Raw genomic sequence first — 20,245 nt, 5'->3', positions numbered from 1 at the left:
GAAACTTCTGTAAAGTAAAGGACATGGTCAACAAGACAAAATGGTAGCCAAAGAATGGAAAAAGATCTTCATTAACCACAAGTGAGTGAATTGAAGGACATGTAAGACAGAGTGGGACATTTGTGCTCTAAACCTTTAAGAAGCATTTTTTGTCAGAGAGCTCTCAACAGAGGAATCTAAAATGGCTGAAAGACACGTGAGGACATGCTCAGCATCCTTAGCCATCAGAGAAATGCAAATCAAAACAACTCTTGAGAATCCATCTTAAACCTGTAAGAATGGCCAAGATAAAAAAGTGTTGACAAATTATGCTGGAGAGGATGTAGGGTAAGGGGAACACTCCTCCATTGCTGGTGGGAGTGCAAACTGGTACAGCCCCTTTGGGTATCAGTATGGCGATTCCTCAGAAAATCAGGAACCAACCTACCTCAAGAGCTAGCAATACCACTTTTGGGTATATACCTAAAGGATGCTCAATCATACCACAAGGACATGTGCTCAGCTTATGTTCATGCAGTATTGTTTGTCACAGCCAGAACCTGGAAAAACAACCTAAATAACCCTCAACCAAAGAATGGATAAGGAAAATTTTGTGCATAAAAGTGACTTTTAGACATAAAGCAAAGAAAAACCACCCTACAATTCACAATCCCACAGAACCTAGACAACACAGAGGAACCTAAGAGAGACATACATGATCTAATTGACTTGGTAAGTAAAAAAAGACAAGATCTGAGTAAATTGGGAGCATGGGGGACCATGGGAGAGGGTAGAACATGAGGGGAGAGGAAGGGAGGAGTGGAGAAAAATATATAGCTCAATAAAAACAAAAGCAAACGAAAAAAAAATCAGCTCTGCTTTCTAATTTTGTTGAATCTAGAAACAGTACTTGTTTTTTTTTTTTTCAATTTGTTTATGCCAGCCAGTACTTTGAGAATCTCAATTTATAGCCCTGGCTGGCTTCCTGAGTGTGCTTCCACATCTGACATACATGCCAATATTTTTATTATTCCTCCTGTATCTTCAATGTGTCCAAACTTAGCCAGTGTTAGAAAGTCATTTTCATTTCTTCCTAAAACTAATGCCATTCACAAAGGAAATCAAGATGTTTTTAGAATTTTATTTTTTAAAAAAACCCTCCAAAATGGATGAAAAGAATGATCATCAAGGATATGGGTGCCAGACACAGGCCAACCAAGACGGTAGCTTAGAAACTATGACTTAGGACCACGAAAGACTTCATCACTTTCCTGCATCTCTTTAAGCCATGACTAACAGTTGTTACCCACTGGCTTAGCTTCTGTACCTACAAACCATGCATGGCACAGGTAGCTTAGTCTTGTAAGGCCTGTTGAAGGATCGCCTCATATACAAATGGACCATTCTTTATAGCAGTCCTCTTGGCCAACAAAGATCTACATACAATCTCAAGGTCCATTACAAGACTACTGCGTGTGAAATGGGTTTCACACTTTGAAAACATGGCTCCTCCAGCACAAACCAGATATATCTTAATGATTGGTATACAGTCCCAACCCACCCCTTTACACGTGGCTGAAACTAAATGGCTAGTGACAGAATGGTATGAACTGCTACTTCTGAATTACCACCCATTAAATGAGTTAGCTAATTTTCACTACATATATTTATTAAGGAAATTATATGGGTTACTGCAAAAACACAGTAAAAAGACTGAAGTTTGACCCTTTTCTGCTCAGGACGTCCCTTTACGCCCAAGCTTCATGTTGTCCTTCTGGCCTTTCTCAATGCCTTGCCACTGTTACTGTTTCTCCTCCTTCTGGTCTTCCTTCTGTTCCCCAGTACCAGAACTTCCAGAACCTTCCCGTTCAGATGCCATCTGTTGAAAAAATATTTGGATCACTGAGATTTCACATTAGGTCTAACCTCATCCTTCATCCATAACTCACATTGCATTTATCACTCCTTCCACCCGCCCTTATAAACCATCACTATTTCCTATGCCTTTCCCTGTAACATTCTGTTCCCAGTAATCTTGAACAAATACCCCTCCAGCCCTTGTACCTTTTTATATGCCATCTCAAAGAGCTTCAGTGATGCCTGCTGCAGTGAAGATGCTGCCTGTCTAATGTTTTCTCCCGTTTCACTGTCCTTTTGAGCAAGCAGTTCTCTCATTTTGGAAATCTCTTCCTTTAGCTTGTTGCACTGTAAAAGGCAACAAACAAACAAACAAACAAAAAACAAAAGAAACCCTTTTTCTAGAATGTTCTTTTCTTACATGTAGTGCACTATTCAAATTTTCAAGCATTATTTTTGCCTTACCTCTACCCTTTATTAATGTTTTAAAAAACCCAAATCACTATCAAACCCAAAAAATGACCTTCAATGAATCAGCAAATATTCTCTTTGATTGTTTCTAATAACTTACCTCATCAGCAGGTAACTGGTCCTTGAATTCTTCCATCTTGGTTTCTGTGTCATGAATAATTCCTTCAGCCATATTAACTGCTTCAACGCGTTCCTTAAAAAAAGTTTAACATAACTGACTTTCCAATCAACACAAGTTTCATTAACTTCTATATCACATGAGATAATAAGTTACCACATCGTTAACAGTAAAGCTAGAATGACTGTACTCAGAAGTACTTGGAATGACCCCAAGAAAAGAGTTGAGTTGGCTTTTGTGGCGTGGGAATTTTGATAGAGGGAGACTAAGAGAACATTCCAAACCCAGTATGTGCCCTTAGTCCTAGGTACCAGTGGAGGCTGAGAAATAGGAGGGTTGTGGAAATCATTCTGACTACAGGGTGTAATCTCACATTAAACAAAGTATAAGTTAATGAAAGGGAACAATAAAGATGAGAAACTTAAGAGCCCAGTCTGTCAGCTTTAACAAGTTCAGTAGAAGTAATCACCTTCTTTCTCCGGTCTTGCTCAGCATACTTCTCTGCATTTTTAACCATATTTTCAATGTCATCTTTGCTTAATCCACCAGAAGACTGGATCACAACTGGAGTTAATTAAAAAAATTCTTTAGTTCTCTTCCTTCACTGTATGAACAAATAACATTACACTGCATGGTGCACACCTTTAATCCCAACACTCAAGAAGCAGGCAACTCTGAGCTTAAGGCCAGCCACGGCTACAAAATGAGACCCAGCCTCCACAATAAAGAAACAAGTAGATAAATGCTGCCTCTATAGTAACTAATCTGAATGATTCAAATTATGAGTATTAGTTATTATCTTATGAGTGAGTCGTATAAAAAGACCAAGTGACTTGCCTCCCAAGTGAAACTTCAGCAATCCACAAGGTAAGGCTTGCCTGTTTGCTTATACATAATGTTAACTTATGAAAATTCAGACATCTATCTGGGCAGTAGTGGCACACACCTTTAATCCTAGAACTAAACAGGCAGAAGCAGACAAACCTTGAGTTTGGGGCCAGCCTGGCCTACAGAGCTAGTTCCAGGACAGCTAGGGCTACACACAGAGAAACCAAACCATGTCTCAAAAACTTAACAAAAAATTTAGAGATCTATGCCAGCATTTGGAAGGAAGAAGCATACAGATATCATTGTTTAAGGTTAGCATGGTCTGAGCAGCAAGTTCTTGGTCAATCAGGGATACAAAGTCAGACCCTGTCTCAAAACAAACAAAAAGCCAGAAATTCACTTCAGCAAGAATATATCTTAAGACTGGCAGCAATCCTTTCCAGGGAATCGGTCATGCATGAGGTACAAGAAATACATTCAAAGCCAGGCAGTGGTGGCGCATGCCTTACATCCTCAAGACACTGTCTCAGAAAACCAAAAGAGAAAAAAACAAAAACCATGCAAGTGAAACACCCCTATCTCTGATACCTGGAAAAAGGGGCAGTGTGGTAGCAACCACCCCAGGGGAGAAGAGGCCTAGAAACAGGATGTAGTTCCTAATAACGGCCACCTTACTTTTCCTTTGATGGTAAACAAACCCACGGCATCACACATGCTGGAAGGCACTCTACTGCTGGACAAAGTTCTCAGCATATCACTCATATAGTCTGAATACTTACTCTGTTGTTCACGTCCTGTTCCTTTATCTTTGGCAGAAACGTGTACAATACCGTTGGCATCAATGTCAAATGTAACTTCAATTTGAGGGACTCCACGAGGGGCCGGGGGAATTCCAACCTAAAGTAAATACTCAGAGTCAGCTCCTCTCAGATGTGCTCACATTTCCAAACAGGCCATCCACCACTTACTCCCGAAAACAAGTGCTACCTTCACTAAAGTACAGAAACTTGAGATTTTAGTGCTTCAAGGAGCAAATACAAAACCATAATAGCTGTGTGGGCCCAGAGTTTTTTCAGTAAATCAGGACTTCTTCACTGTCGCAATGCTGACCCAAAACGGTGGCCATCAAGTGGTTTGCAATCATGACTCAACTGATTTCTGAGTTAGCACTGCTTTTGAATCTGAACATGCCCCTGACTTTTAAATAAGGATCTGAAAACAAAGCACTTTCAGGTAAAAACTGAATTTATGAGTTTCATAATTCACCTATGAAAACTGTTTTTCAAAAGTAACAACAGTATGGGCTGGGCTGATGGTTCAGTGGTTAAGAGCTCTGGCGGTTTCTTCCCAAGGACCCAGGTTCAATTCACAGCATTCACATTGCAGTAAACTATAGTACGTTCAATTCCAAGGAATCCAATACCCTCTCCCGGCCTTGGTGCACAGACATACACTCATACAATAGTAAAACCTCAATAAAGCATTAATAAAGTAAAAGTATGCCTGTTTGCAACCAATTGGGTAGGTTAGATACTGTCACCTTTGTAAGCTATAGGACCAAAACACATGATATTCAGAATTGAAATACTTACCAAGGTGAACTGTCCTAGAAGTTTGTTGTCCCCAGCCATCTCTCGCTCTCCCTGACACACTTTAATCTCTACTTGAGTTTGTCCATCAGCAGCGGTAGAAAATACCTAGTAAGAAGGAAACTTTCTTACTTGGTAATCTGATTAAACTACACCCATTTTACAGAAAAAGGCTAAGTAGGGGCATTCACATTCTAATACTGGATGATTCCTAACATATATTACTCTCAGAACAAAGGTATATCTCTGCAAAGACAGGAGTAGGATTAGTATTTAATGGCACAAAACAGCTATTGTTTCAGCTAAACAAGTACGTTGAACAAGATGAAGCTTTAAGCTTGGAAGTTTAAGGCATCAAAACAAGGATATAAAATAACAGCTAGTCAGTCCAAGGATGTAAGACCAGAGATAGGCAATGTACCATGTGCTCAGTCCTGAGATGTCATCACATACTTTTTTCAGAATGATGTGTTGACAAATACATCACTGCACAAATACCAAAGAGAGAGAGAAAGATCCTAGAATAATTCAAGACTGATAGGAGTCTGGAAATACAACCATTTGAGACAGTGTCACACTATATGGTCCCGCAGTTCTCACATTCTCAATTTTCATGCCTGAACTTCCCAAATGTTGGGATAATCCAACCAGTCACAAGAAGTAATTCTTCATCTAGAATCCTGCCAAGCCATATATCCCTGCTTGGTAACATACAACCCAGCCCCCATCATTCACGATGAAATCAAGCCTAGTCCCATGTTGCTAGCCACCACACTTTTCATTTTGTTTCACACAACAGAGAATTCAGTGGCAAATGACAACAGCCCTTTTAGGAGACTGCATTATCCTTCCCTTAATCACCACTGCTAGCTGATATCTAAGAACTTTTCCAGAAACCGCAACAAAACAAAACATAAACAAACACAAAAACAAAAAACAAAGCAAAACAAAACAAAGAACAGGTAATCTCACCCAGTTAGCTGGTGTGGATTTAGAAACAATGTTTTAAAAAGTTCATGAAGTGGCTGCAATTATGTACTCATGGAACATAAAACCTGTTAGGAAGGATAACTCTTACCTGGCTTTTTTTGGTTGGAATTGTGGTGTTCCTATTAATAAGTTTAGTAAAGACACCTCCCAGAGTCTCAATACCCAGAGAGAGGGGAGTGACGTCCAGGAGCAGCACATCTGTGACGTCACCAGCCAGCACACCTCCCTGAATGGCAGCTCCCATGGCTACAGCCTCATCAGGATTCACAGCTTTACTTGGGGCTCTGCCAAAAATATCTTGCACAGTCTGCTGAACCTATGTATGGAAGACAAAGAACCTGTTAGCCAACACCCAGGGCCACTGCTGAACTGAGACAGAGCATGAAGATGCCAGCCAGATCGCAAGTCAGATGGACTCAGCTCCAAGAATGCTGACTTCCTGTTCATGTTTAACAACTCACTTTATCCACTTAATTTAGAAGCATTTGTTTGAATTATCTGTCTTACAGACAACAATCATCACTGGAAACAGAAGGCATAAGGCAAGGGACTATAAAATAGAGCCTACACTTCTACATAATTGATCAAATGCCAATTTGAAGGAAGCACTAATACCAATTCCGTGTGGTAGTTTTAGACCCTAAGTCTTAAGAGCTAACAAAAGTACATAGCATCCTGAGATAATTTGTTAATATCAACATGTCCTCTGTAAACAGAGTTCTGGGTCCAACTTTATTCTAGATTCATTTTCCAATATCCTAGTGTTGAAACAGAAAAAACAAAATCTCCCACAAACAACACAACCCACCTACATTTACACAATGGAGTACTACACAGAAAAAAATAACATCTTGAATTTTGCAGGCAACTGGATGGAGCTAGAAAACATCATTTTGAAAGACAGTTATCACATGTACTCACTCACTCTTAAGTGGTTTTTAAACATAAAGCAAAGAAAACCAGCCTACAAATCACAATCCCAGAGAACCTAGGTAACAATGAGGACCCTAAGAGAGACTTACATAGATCTAATCTACATGGGACGTAGAAAAAGACAAGATCGCCCAAGTAAACTGGGAGAATGGGGACCATGGGAGAGAGTTAAAGGGGTGGGAAGAGGCAGGGAGCGAAGAAGAGAAAAACATAGAGCTCAATAAAAATCAGTAAAATTAAAAACAAAACAAAAAACAACAGAAACCACTACCAAAAGCAGTAATTCCACCATTAACTTGGACCCAAGGTAATTCTATCCAGCCTCCAAGGAACAACTGCACCTTCAACAGTCTGTGCTCAGTTATCACTTATCTACACATCTGTTTTCAGAATGATGTGTTGATTAATAAAATGCATCATTGCACAAATCTTTGTTGAAGTAATGCAAGTAGTCCAAACCACTATGCTGAGAAGAAGTGCCTAAAAAATATCTCCTAGGGAATGACCACCATCAAGGCTTGACAACATTATCTTTACAAGAATGGGTTCAATATTCTCCCTGATACCTTTTCTTACATCTTTTAATTAAAATGCATTATATATTGATTTTCCCCACTTATAAAGACTATAACATGAGTCCATACCTTGGGCATTCTCGTCATGCCACCAACCAGAATCACTTCTCCTATGTCACTCTTGCTGACTTCTGCATCTTGCATAGCTTTCTGGCATGGAGTAATAGTTCTCTTGATCAGATCTGCGACGATGCCTTCAAACTGAGCTCGAGTTACCTTCATATTCAAATGCTTGGGTCCAGAAGCATCCATTGTAAGATATGGCAAGTTGATGTCAGTCTACACAGAAAATATTTCACTACAGGTTAATCTTTATGACTCCAATTAAGGTTAAGACTATACCCTAGGATAGGACCTAGGAAGCACAGAAAATTAGCCTTACTAAATTACTATGATGTAGTGGAAATACACTAAAATCTCTTTTAATAGGGTTTATAAATATTAACAACGAAGACCGGGACACACAAGCTGAAGAAATTATCATGTGACAGATGAATAGTACCAAAAAAAATCTTTAAGAAACATACTGTGTGTATGGTTGTCTTTCACATCGAGTTAAAATATTCCATGTCTGAGTTCAATAGTTAAACAGTGCTTGATATTTTGACAGGACTTGAGTTAAATTCCTAGCACCAATGTTGGGTAGCTAACAACTGCCCATAGTGCAGTTTTGGGAAATCTGATACTCTCCTCTTCTAGCTTCCACTGGTATCTGCACTAACCTTCTCCCATCCTCTCCACATACATAAAAATAATCTCTAAAAAAGAAATCATGAAGGGCCCAGCTCTTAGGAGGCAGAGGCAAGCAGATCTGATAGTTTGGGTCCAGCCTGGTCTACAAAGCAAGTTCTAGGACAGCCAGGACTATTATAGAGAGAAACAGGGTGTGATGTGTATGGGGGGTTGGGGAGGAACGTCGACGTCAAACAAGAAATAAAAAGAACGTATGTTCTCCATCAACCTCTTAACATATCCAGACTAAGTTCCAGGAATTAGTAAGTGTTACATATACTCTTACTAAAACAAAGCAGGAGGGATGTACACTGATGTGCTGGCACTGCCCAAGTCTTCAGCGATAAGTTCAAGGCCAGTCTGAGTGGCAGGAGACCACCACAGGGCTCAGTTAATATTCTAGTTAAAAATCTATCTTTTCAGAGTAAACTTTTAAGTCTTCTGAGATATTCCCAAGGATTTATTTTACAGATTTACAATCATAACTATACACTGACGTGGCTAAATACTTTGCTAAAGTGCTAAAGGCTAGAAAAGAAAATGTCCGCCAGTAAGACACAGCCATGTAAACATAAACAACCTTTTCCCCTCCCAGTGTCAAATTCTAAGACTTATATATTTCTCGTTCTACTGGCAAAGTCAGGCTCTTAAACCACAACCTTAAACATGAATAAGTCAAACAAGTTCTGATACTCAGCAGGGAGAATGGCATCACTCCTCATGAGCATAGTATGGACAACATGGTAACTAACTACTCACAGCCCCTTACAACAGTGAAGGTTAGGGAGCTAGGGCCGAACTCAAAAATAGATTATTGTATACAGCGTTCAGGTTTCAGCAACTCGGTTAGCAACAGCCACTTAACCAACAGCTACCATAACTTGTTGCTGTGAATGTAAGAATCTTAAGCAGTCACAAGATTACACTGGTTTCACCCTGGTGAGGCTGTAACCTAGATTTTACACTAGTCTACACTTGGTTAAGACAGGGAAGCTTTACCTCTCAGAACTGAGGTCAACAAACAAGCGCAGAACAGAGAGATGGAGCAAATCTGTTGCTGACAGGGCAGATTTTTTTCCACAGCTCACTTTCTAAATTGGTGATCCAATTTATTAGGCAGAAAACTAGCAATTCATACAATCCACAAAATAATACATTAAAGACACTAATTATTTCAATTAATAATTGAATAATTGAATTGAATAATGGTTAATCATTCACCATACTGCTTCTGTAACTCTAGTCCAGGGGATCTGACACCCTCAGAAAAAGATGCAGGCAGAAACACCAATGCACATATAATACGTAATTTAAAAATTATCTATCTCAGGGCTGAAAAGATAGTTCAGTGGTTGAGAGCACTGGCAGGTCTTCTAGAGAACATGGGAGTTCTGGCCTCTGCAGGAACCAAGCACACATGCAGTACGTATATACATGTGAACAAAAGATCCACATATTTACCTAATTCATTAAAAAGAAAAGTGATTATTGTCGTATTGTTCTTTTTTCTTTCTTTTTTGAGACTGTTTCTCTGTATCACAGCCCTAACTGTCCTCTAACTAGCTCTTGTAGACCAAGGTAGCTTTGAACTCAGAGTGATCTGCCTACTTGTGCCTCCCCGCATGCTAGGATTATAGGAGTGCACCACCACTGCCCAGCTCAAGGTTTTTGTTCTTTTTTTCCAGACACGATTTCTCTCAGTAGCTTTGGAGTCTATCCTGGAACTCTCTCTATAGACCAGGCTGGCCTCGAAATCACAGAGTGCTGGGATTAAAGGCATATGCCAGCACTGCCCAGATTGCTCAAGGTTTTTAGCAAATAGAAAACTGTAAACAGGCTACACTGACATTAGGTAAATTAGAATATATGATTCAAATAAGGTTAGGCTAAAAATATCCACCAAAAGAACTTGGATTTCTTCATGTCTCACCTGCACAGATGAGGAGAGTTCACACTTAGCCTTCTCAGCAGCTTCCCGAACCCTCTGAAGTGCCATGTTGTCTTTGGTCAAATCAACCCCTGTCTACAAAATAGAATTCATAAGACAATTAACAGACAAACTGCAGTGGCAATGTAGACTTTGTCTGCTTATAAAAGGGTCACTCTTTATAAAGAAATATAAATTGTGAGGATTTGTGGGCTACGGAACAAGTCTTTTGTTCCCAATCCAAGGTGCTGTATGTGACTAAAATGGTTGAGTTTACCCATGAACCTGAATGCAATTAATTACTTTAGTGCAAAAAAATCATTCAGAACGCAAAAGAGCAATCTGAACAAAAATTCTGAACCTCCTACACAAAAGCCTACACATTAAATCCACAATGGTAACTCACCTCCCTCTTGAACTCCTTGACAATGTGACGTAACAGAGCCTGGTCAAAGTCTTCACCGCCCAAGAAAGTATCCCCATTGGTGGATTTCACCTCAAACACTCCTTTCTGAATCTCCAAGATAGAAACATCAAAGGTTCCACCACCTAAATCATACACAGCAATGCTAGAAAGGAAAACAAAGAAACAAATCCTATTACAAAGGAAAGAATTCAATAACCAAAGATTAACTTAGCTATCTTCCTGAAATACTTATTTTGAAATCTAGTAACCGACATGCCTTTTAACATATGGCATTGCTAACATAAAAGAGAGACCAGTAAAATTCATATCACACAAACCATGGTTTCCAAAGTATTTATCAACACCCATAATAACAAAAATAAAAATGTCCAGAGTACCAAGGAAACAGAAAAGTCGTCTTGAAACAACAAAAAACAAGACTATATATACAAATTTGGGGAGAAAAAACGGAAGTATATTTTCATTCTAAGCATAATCCTTTTAACCCTATGAAATGGAAATATTATAGGATAAATCTTTTTTTTTAAAGATTTATTTATTTATTATGTACACAGTATTCAGCCTCCATGTATGTCCACATGCCAGAAGAGGGCACCAGATCTCATTACAGATGGTTGTGAGCCACCATGTGGTTGCTGGGAATTGAACTCAGGACCTCTGGAAGAGCAGTCAGTGCTCTTAACCTCTGAGCCATCTCTCCAGCCCCTAGGATAAATCTTATAGTTGTTATAACTTGATTCACAGTTCAGGTTAAATTACAGTACAAATGTAGTAGGCGCAGTACATACCCTTGATCCCAGTACTCACTCAGGAAGCAGAGGCAGGTGAATCTGATTTAGAAGCCAGTTTGGTGTACAGAGAAAGTTTCAGGACAGCCAGGGCTACACAGCAAAATTCTGTCTTAAAAAGCAAAACAAAATAAAAACAAAACAAAAACAAAACAATTTACAACGTAAGGATTGGCAAGATAGCTTTTTATCCGGTAAAGATTCTTGGTTCCAAGCCTGATGCAACCTCAGGAACCTATGTGGAGAGAGAATGAACTCCTCCACATTGTCCTTCCACATGCACACTGTTATGAACATGCCCCGCCACACAAAGTCAGTGATAAGAAGGGTATGGGTTAGAGCGAGTCAGCAGCTTTTAAAGCAGAGAGGACCAGTTTGATTTCCAGTACCTACATCAGGTAGCTCTAAGGGAATCTAACATCTCTGAAGGTGTGTGCAATATCGGGTACATATCCTTACACAAAAACATTTATAATTGAAAATGAGTAAGTTTTAAATAAAAAAAAAAAGTAAGGGCCTTTAAGGGTGAGAGCACTTGCTGTCAAGCCAGACAAACTGATCTAAGACCCAGTTTTGAGAAAGACAAAAGCCAGCTCACACATTTTATCTTCTAACCTCCACATACATGACATGGCACAAATGGTATCTTCAACACAAGTACCAACACAAAATTAGAAAATGTAATAAAAAAATTACAAAAAAAACCCTATAATTCTGGTAAGATATCTATGCTTTATCAACTTACACTTTATCTTCGGATTTGTCCAGACCATATGCCAGGGCAGCAGCTGTAGGTTCATTAATCACTCGAAGTACATTCAACCCAGCTATCTGGCCAGCATCCTTAGTGGCCTATAGAAAGTAATAATAAATCTATTTTTCCATCCTTAAACTCTCCCAGGCAAATAGAAGATATAATTAACCTTACCTGTCGCTGTGAGTCATTGAAATAAGCAGGGACTGTGATCACAGCATTTTTTGCTGTGTGACCCAAGTAATTTTCTGGAAAAGAATAAAATTCAATTGTGGCACTATGTCAGGAAAAAAAAGCATCAAAATTACTACCAAAGCCTAATATCCCTCCTCAAATCTTCTTGTGCAGCAATACAGAACACTCACCTCCTTTGTAGTTTAACCTGCAGACAGGCCACATAGAAAAACACTGAACACTGTTTTGTACCCCAGTAATCTAGCACCAGGGAAGCAGCAGGAAGATGAGTTTAAGGCTGTCCTGACTTACACAGCTCATGCCTTTTGTTACCTTGGCACCCAAAGCCGAGGCAGGAAGATCACCCTAAGTTTGACACCAGCCTTGGTTACAAAATTAGTCTGAAGATAACGTAAACTCCAGTATGAAATTTATTCTCAGAAACAAATCACCTTGACCACTGTTAGTTCTTCGGAGGCTGTAACAGTAGCAGAAGCTCAAGGCAGCTCTCCTCCCCTCAGTTACCAAGTTATTTAGAGATGTAGGGAATAATTTTGTGAAGCTCAGCAGCCAAGGTGGTACTGGCTAGAAATTCCAAATCATCTTTAGCATTTCAGCCAAGACTTATCAACATCAATTGACCTTTAGACTTTAAGTTTAATGTGCAGCTTTCTGGATTTTTAAAAAATACTACACTGCCCCCTATTGAAAAAGCAACAACAGGTATCATTAGGGAAATTAAACTCAAACCTACAGATGAAGTATGAAGAGTCCCACAGTTTTGCCGTTCCTACATTTCTTGTGCAAAGAGCATAATCTACAGGGCATCAATCTATAAACTCAGAAGAACCACCAATACTTCCAATTTCCCCAGAATGAACTAATCTTCTCACCTGCCGTCTCTTTCATCTTCATCAACACAAATGCTCCTATCTGACTAGGAGAATACAGTTTTCCATGAGCCTCAACCCAGGCATCACCATTAGAGGCACGGACAATTTTAAAGGGAACATTTTTGCTGAAAAATAAAAGGAATTATAAAAAAATATAAATTATATATTATAAATTATAAACAGTAGTCCAATAAACGATAATTTCTGGAGATAGTTTTATTAATAATCCCTATAATTACTATCATGTAAAAATATGAGCCTGATGACTTTTTTTTTAAAAAGATTTATTTATTATGTACACACATTCCTTCCATGTGTGCCTACATGCCAGAAGAGGGCACCAGGTCTCATTACAGATGGTTGTGAGTCACCATGTGGTTGCTGGGAATTGAATTCAGGACCTCTGGAAGAGCAGCCAGTGCTCTTAACCACTGAGCCATCTCTCCAGCCCGAGCCTGATGGCTTTTGAAATCATTTCAAAAATTGTCTTAATAGTTCTCATTGAAAATGATACAAGGCAGCAATTCCACTAAAATCAGGAACAAGACAAGGTTGTCTACTCTTTCCATATCTATTCAATATAATTCTTGAGGTCCTAGCTAGAGCTATAAGACACCAAAAGGAGATCAAGGGGATACAAATTGAAAAAGAAGTGGGAAAAAATATGTTCAAGTAATAGATAGAATATTACTTGATCACAGGCAATTTCTATTGAAGACTATAGAGAGATATAGACCAGTGGTTAAGAGCACTGGCTGCTCTTCTAGAGGAACCAGATTCAATTCCCAGCACCCACATGGCAGCTCACAACTGTCTGTAACTCCAGTTCAACTCTTTGAGTTCAAGAGCCAGCCTGGTCTACAGAGCTAGTTTCAGGACAGTTAGGGTTGTTACACAGAAAAACACTGTAGCAAACAAAACAAAAACCAATCCAACCCATAAAAACCCCAAAAACCTGGTTGGGCAGGGGTGGCACAAGCTTTTGACCTTAGCACCCAGGAGCCAGAGGCAAGCATATCTCTGAGTTTGAGGGCAACCTGGTCTACAGAATGAGTTCTAGGACAATTAAGCTACACAGAAACCTGTCTTGAAAGCACAACAGACAGACAGACAAACCAAAGAGCTGGATAAGGAAATGACTTAACAAATAAAGGCTCATACTGTCAAGGCTAATGCCCAGGACTGACACGGGAGAACATAATCCAGCAAGTTGTACTCTGACCTCCCATTCTGTGAGGATGAATACACCCACAAACAAAAATGTTAATAAATAAAAGCTTAGCCAGGCACTGGTAGCACATGCCTTTAATCCCAGCACTCAGGAGGCAGGGCAGGCAAATCAGAATTCAAGGCCTCTCTGGTCTACAGTGTGATTTCCAGGACAGTCTAGGCTACACAAAGAAACCGTCTCAAACAAATAAAAATAATGGGAAAGAACTGGAAACACACACACACACACACACATGTATGTAACATAAGGACATATGATATAACAGCCTTACACGACTGATGAGCAACATTGTTTAGGAATATCTCAAAACCTTAATGCACCTTAACATATTACCAGCCATGTTAATGAATAAAAAATACCTAGTCTATGAAAGCACAAATGGGCTTTTAAAAACTGTTTACTCTTTTGGCGGAGATGTGAATTTCTTTTAGGAACAATAATGAAAAAGTGACTTGCTCATAGGACCTTGAGCAAAGCACTCTTGGTTGCTTTTCCTACTCACGTGTCTTTCTGTACTTCAGGGTCATCATAGCGACGCCCAATCAGACGCTTAGTAGCATAGAATGTATTGTTTGGGTTTGTGACAGCCTGTCGCTTTGCTGGCATGCCAACAAGTCGTTCTCCATCTGCTGTAAAGGCAACAACAGAAGGCGTAGTTCTGGCACCTTCAGCATTCTCCAGAACCTAAAATTACCAAAGATAATGATTAAGATACTAGTTATCACTGGCACAACCACAGCTCAAATCATAAATAAATGTAAAAGGATAACACTAAGTTGGCATGTTTACTGCTGGGAATGCTACACAGTATCATTTCAAATGTATGGAGAAGTCTATGGCCATACCACCTTGAATATGGCTATTATGCAAAATTCTTGTGGAAGTTAAAAGCTTCAGAAAATGGGGAGTGGGGAGATAAGCAGCATAAACGAGAACTAAGGAAGGGCTTCACTTCTCTTAGTGTCCAGTAAGCCAGACTCCTGTAAATAGCCCGAGTTGTTTCAGATGAGGGCATGGGAAAAGAAAACATGAAGGGTCCAAGAACAGACAATTCCAGAATTACAGGTGCCCTTAAGATCTGTGCATTCTGAGGAGGCTCTACCAAACTCTACATGGCAGACACCTTGAACCTTGCTGAACTCCAAGCTGAGAAAGTCAACTCCTCTAATGGCATTATCACCCATACTGCTTGAGAACACATTTAGATCCTATCCTGGAAGGTTGTATTCATTCAGTTATCAATATCCAAGTGAATTCCTAAGTCCAAAAAAACAAACAAACAAAAAAATGAAATAAAACAGTTTTAAAATGCAAACTAGGCGAGGCATGCCTTTAACCCCAGCACTTGGGAAGCAGAGGCAGGTGGATCTCTGTGAGTTCTAGGCAACCCTGCTCTACAGAGAGTTCCAGGACAGGCTCCAAAGCTACAGAGAAACCCTTTCTCCAAAAACAAAAACCATAAAAAACAAAACAGAAACACACATCTGGAGTAATAGGTAAAGCCTGTAATGTCAGCACTGAATAATCCACATTTGAGGATAGCCTAATATATATACTGTCTCAATAGAACAACCAGCACCAAACCTGATTCAATGTTTTTCCCCCCCTCATTTTGAGACAGGGGTTCTATTTATAGCCCAGGCTAGCCTCAAACTCTGAGATCCCACTGCCTAAAGGTGTGTGACACCATGCCCAGCTCAGATTCAGTATTTCTAAGCACCTAAGTTCAGGCAGGAATACCTAAGTAACCCCAGGCTTCCAATCTTGCTCACCTTTGCTTGTTTGCCCTCCATAACTGCCACACAGGAGTTGGTAGTACCCAGATCAATACCAACAACTGCACCCTTAATTGCCTCTGATCTGCAAGAAATTTAAAACACCATGGTTATTTTAACAGTCTCCAACAAATAACTGTGCTTTATGTCGGTGTTAAGCGGCATATTTCATAAACTACAAGTATAAAGTTACAGTTACAGAGGGAAAATTATTAAAATGTACAGATCACAGCCCAGGTGTTCAATTAATATGTATTTTCTCCTAAAGAAACTAAAGTTATACTTACGCATAATCTCTTCTTGAAACAAATCTAAAAGCTTCATGACTAACACCATTCCAGCCATCCTGAGGGGGGAAAAATTGCATCATCTGTCAACTACACAGTACACTTGGACTTTTTCCAATTATTACTCTGAGAAACACATACAACCTTTAGAATTAAGTAGTAGCCTGTATAAAAAACAGAAGAAAAGTCCTTAGTATGAAAGATATATAAAGGAAAACTATCTACATGTCTACCATACATCTACAAGTTTTCCAGACTATCAGGTAAAAATAAGCAAATTGTCTTAAACTATAAAAAATTCTAATTGGGGCCGAGTGGTGGTGGCACTGCCCTTTAATCCCAGTACTCAGGAGGCAGAGGTAGGAGGATCTTCGTGAGTTCGAGGCCAGTCTGGTCTACAAGAGCTAGTTCCAGGAGAGTCACCAAAGCTACAGAGAAACCCTGTCTCAAAAAACCAAACCAAACCAAACAAACAAACAAAAAAACCCCCAAAATCTAAATGCCTTAAATTACAAAAAAAAAAGAAAGAAAAATAGAAAAAACAAAACAAAAAACTAGACAGTTCTTTAATCCCAGCATTTGGGAGACAGAAGGCAAACGGACCAATGAGATCCAGGGCAGCCAGAGCTATACAGAGGAAGAGTCTCAAAACACACACACACACACACACACACACACACACACACACCACAAAAAAACAAAAACAAACAAACAAACAAAAAACAAACTAGCATTAAAAAAAGAAAAAAGAATTATAGTGCAACAGAGAGTTCTCAACTTTGACATTATTGATCTGGTACCAATGTGCTGTGACATAATTTAGTGTCCCTCAAAGACAATACAACCCGGAAGCTGACAGACATGCCACCCCCCCCCCATTCCCCTGAGGTGGGGGAACAACTTGTGCTGCAGATGATCAGATTAAGGAGACATTACACAAAAAATTCAAAATTATTTCATAGTCGCCAGACCTAGTGGCAACCATCTTTAACCCCAACACTTGAAAGCCAAAGGCAGGTATGGTCTCGATAAATTCCGGTACAACCAAGGCTAAATAGTGAGACCCTGTCTCAAACTCACAGTTGTGCACACCTGAACCTCATATGTGCACTCCGAGAGATACTGGAGCCACTTCCAATGGTCTTGTCAACAACTACTTTGGGGAGCTACAGTCTCAAAGACGTACTTTCTCTTATTTCAGACCAAGATCCACAATCTTTTTCCTGTCCTATTACAATCCACAAGTAAATCGAAGACATTAAAAAAAAAAAAAGCTCTAAGGTTGGAGCCAGGTGTGGTGCACACCTTCAATCTCAGCACTGGTGAGACAAGGACGGGCGGATCTCTGTAAGGTCTACATGGTCAGTTCCCAGTCAGCCAGGTCTACAAAGACAACCTGCTTCCAGAAAGAAAAAAACCAAAACCAAAACCAAAAAAAAAACAGAGCTGGAATTGTCCTTCGGCTCTTAAGGAAACAGAGCCAAGCTCATAGTTCTACCTTCCGATAGACCACATCCGCTGCTTGGGACCAAGCACATCCAATGCGCCCCATGTCAGGTGGGGAGGACCGCTACCTCGTGAATTAGTGGGTGCGACTCCAGAACGCCACGGATTGTGACTCAGCAGAGCTCGAGGCTAAAGCCCTGACCAAGGCCAGCTGACCTGACCACCGAAGGTCCGTTACCTTTCTTCGCTCCGGATTTCTTCTAGAGTCTGACCCTGAAGGGCAAGACCTATCGCGCTCAAGTCAGGGCCTGGAGCCCCTTCCAGAAGGCATGACATTTCCTCACCTGGTGACGGGCGGCCGCCAAACTCCGGGAGGCTGAGGCGCCCATGAGACGCGCGGCCACGGCTCTGCTGGCGCTTATCATGGCGGCTGGACGGAGGGGACACCAGAGCAGGGAGCAAACACCCCACAGGTCCGGAGCTGCGCGACACAGCGGCGGCCACACTTCTAAAATCCTCCAACCACGTGGGGTGGGAGGCGGGGATTGACGGCCGCAGAACGAAGGCCCGCTCTTCCGCTGAGGTGCAGAGCGCGGTGCCTGACCAGAGACTGCACGGCTGCTGCTCCCAGAACAGCAGCCCGCGGCGAGCACGCCCGGCAGCAAGATTGTTGATAAGTCCTGTCCTCTGAACACGGCCTCCGCGGCTGCGGGAGCAGAAGGAAGGGAGACGGGGAAGAGGAACACACAGGCAGTGCTTTAGACAGCCCCGGCCCTTCGCGGCTGGAAAGACTCAAGGACACACCGGGTAAATTACGAAAAGATTACAATCTCCTTGCGTCAGTTGCGCAGAAGGAGGAGCCTCCTGCGCCTGCGTCCTTGGCACCCGACTGAGGCTCTAGCGCGCAGGTGCGAAGGGCGTGGCAGACCCGGGTTTGGGATTTAACTGTAGCCCTTCATTGGGTGCGCCAGTGTCTGCAAGTTTGCCCCGGAGTATCCTGAGCGCGAGGTCGCACTGACGGCCTCGAAGTTTCTCCTCCCGCCTCTTCTTGGGGCGGGCGCCATCTTGCCCTGAGGCATTGTTAAGTGTACCTGTGTTCTTTCTCTGTCAGCATTTGTTTATAGCTTGAAGTATGCACACCTGGATAGGGCACCCTTAAATTTGTGCCGCACACTGCGGCGGCACGGTTGGATTTCCAATTTCTAGGGCAGCATCTGGTTAGCACTGTTAGAAAAAATCCTAAACCGAGCTACTCCGCCTGAGCAAAGAAATCCAACCAGGTCCAGGTCCACATTTTAATTTGGTTTATATATATATATTTAGTAAGCACAGCACTCCGGGGTGACCGAGGGCATTGCTGGGGACACAGAAAACCGGGGGGAGGGGCGCATGCAAAACCCAGGACCATGTATTCCTCCTCTGGGTGGCCACTTAAATAGCCCGTGGGAGTGGTCCGGACCTCCCAGGCCAGAGGGCTGGGGTGGATGCCAGGGCCCGTGGTGACCGCTTTTAGTTGCTGTCCCGGAGAGAGTGAACCCCGGGGACTGGCGTGATTGCTCACTGGTTAGTAGTACTGACTGCTAGAGTACCTGGGTTTGAGTCACAGATTCCTGGACCTGCAGGGCCACTGACCATTTCCAGAGGTTCTGATGCCATCTTCTGGCCTTTGTGGGCACTGAACACACCTAATGCAATCATACATGCAGGCAAAACGCACATGCATAAGACAAAATGAAAAAAATAATAATAATAAAGGCACTGAACAGATAGCTGCTAATTGAAAGCCTGAGGTTGGCTAGCAAGATGACTTAGTGACAGAATGTTTGATGTACAACTCTAATGTCTGAGTTCGAGACCTGGAACTCGTGTAGAGGTGGAAGGGGAGGACTGACTCCACAAAGTTGTCCTCTGACTCCACGCCTGCACTGTGGCTCATGCACACACAGTAATGATTAAAAAGTTATTTGTCTTGTTTTTTTGTCAAGACAAGGTTGCACTGTGTACAGGCTGGCCTGAAAAATGCAGAGATCTGCCTGCCTCTGCCTCCTTGTTTGGGCCTCTGAATGCTCCAGGCATGTATATGGTGCACACAGACATTCAAGCAAAACATCTATACATGTAAAATAAACATAATAATAATATAAATAATTTTGGTTTTTTTTGTTTTTTTTTTGTTTTTTTTTGTTTTTTTTTTTTTTGAGACAGAGTTTCTTTATGTAGTCTTGCTGTCCTAGACTTCACTCTGTCGACCAGGCTGGCCTTATGCTCACAGACATCCATCTGCGTCTGTTTCCTGAGTGCTGGAATTAAAGGAGTGCACCACCACCGCCCAGCAAAAACATAAATTTTAAAAGAAAGAAAACCTGAAATTGAAATGTCTACCCACTAGTTATAGTACAAGTTGTAAATGTCCTTTGCTTGTCTTTCTTCGTTTTGTGTAACTCAGTGTCACATGTAGCTCAGGCTAGACT

At 41.1% G+C, this 20,245-nt stretch overlaps 1 protein-coding gene and 2 non-coding genes across 3 annotated transcripts; all 3 read right to left on the bottom strand.

Moving 5' to 3' along the window:
• Nucleotides 1–1,106: 1,106 nt before the first annotated feature.
• On the bottom strand, nucleotides 1,107–18,299 carry Hspa9 (heat shock protein family A (Hsp70) member 9). Its single transcript, XM_087896158.1, has 17 exons — nucleotides 18,119–18,299; nucleotides 16,329–16,387; nucleotides 16,039–16,126; nucleotides 14,769–14,950; nucleotides 13,036–13,160; nucleotides 12,143–12,216; nucleotides 11,960–12,066; nucleotides 10,406–10,568; nucleotides 10,003–10,095; nucleotides 7,410–7,619; nucleotides 5,921–6,148; nucleotides 4,846–4,950; nucleotides 4,033–4,150; nucleotides 2,895–2,989; nucleotides 2,408–2,500; nucleotides 2,044–2,184; nucleotides 1,107–1,858 (listed from the first exon to the last, which is right to left on the bottom strand). The coding sequence occupies exons 1-17, from the start codon at nucleotides 18,197–18,199 to the stop codon at nucleotides 1,781–1,783; spliced, it is 2,040 nt and encodes a 679-aa protein (XP_087752284.1). The 5' UTR covers nucleotides 18,200–18,299; the 3' UTR covers nucleotides 1,107–1,780.
• Nucleotides 5,266–5,334, bottom strand: LOC125405888 (small nucleolar RNA SNORD63). The gene has a single exon (XR_007233710.1). It is a non-coding gene; the product is annotated as a small nucleolar RNA SNORD63 (small nucleolar RNA).
• On the bottom strand, nucleotides 7,118–7,190 carry LOC125405887 (small nucleolar RNA SNORD63). Its single transcript, XR_007233709.1, has one exon. It is a non-coding gene; the product is annotated as a small nucleolar RNA SNORD63 (small nucleolar RNA).
• Nucleotides 18,300–20,245: the final 1,946 nt, after the last annotated feature.

Source organism: Myodes glareolus, chromosome 13 (genome assembly GCF_982192425.1).
Source record: "Myodes glareolus chromosome 13, mMyoGla1.1, whole genome shotgun sequence".
NCBI classification, from domain to species: domain Eukaryota; kingdom Metazoa; phylum Chordata; class Mammalia; order Rodentia; family Cricetidae; genus Myodes; species Myodes glareolus.
The sequence above is the reverse complement of the archived record's forward strand: the minus strand, read 5'-3'. Positions and strand labels throughout refer to the sequence as shown.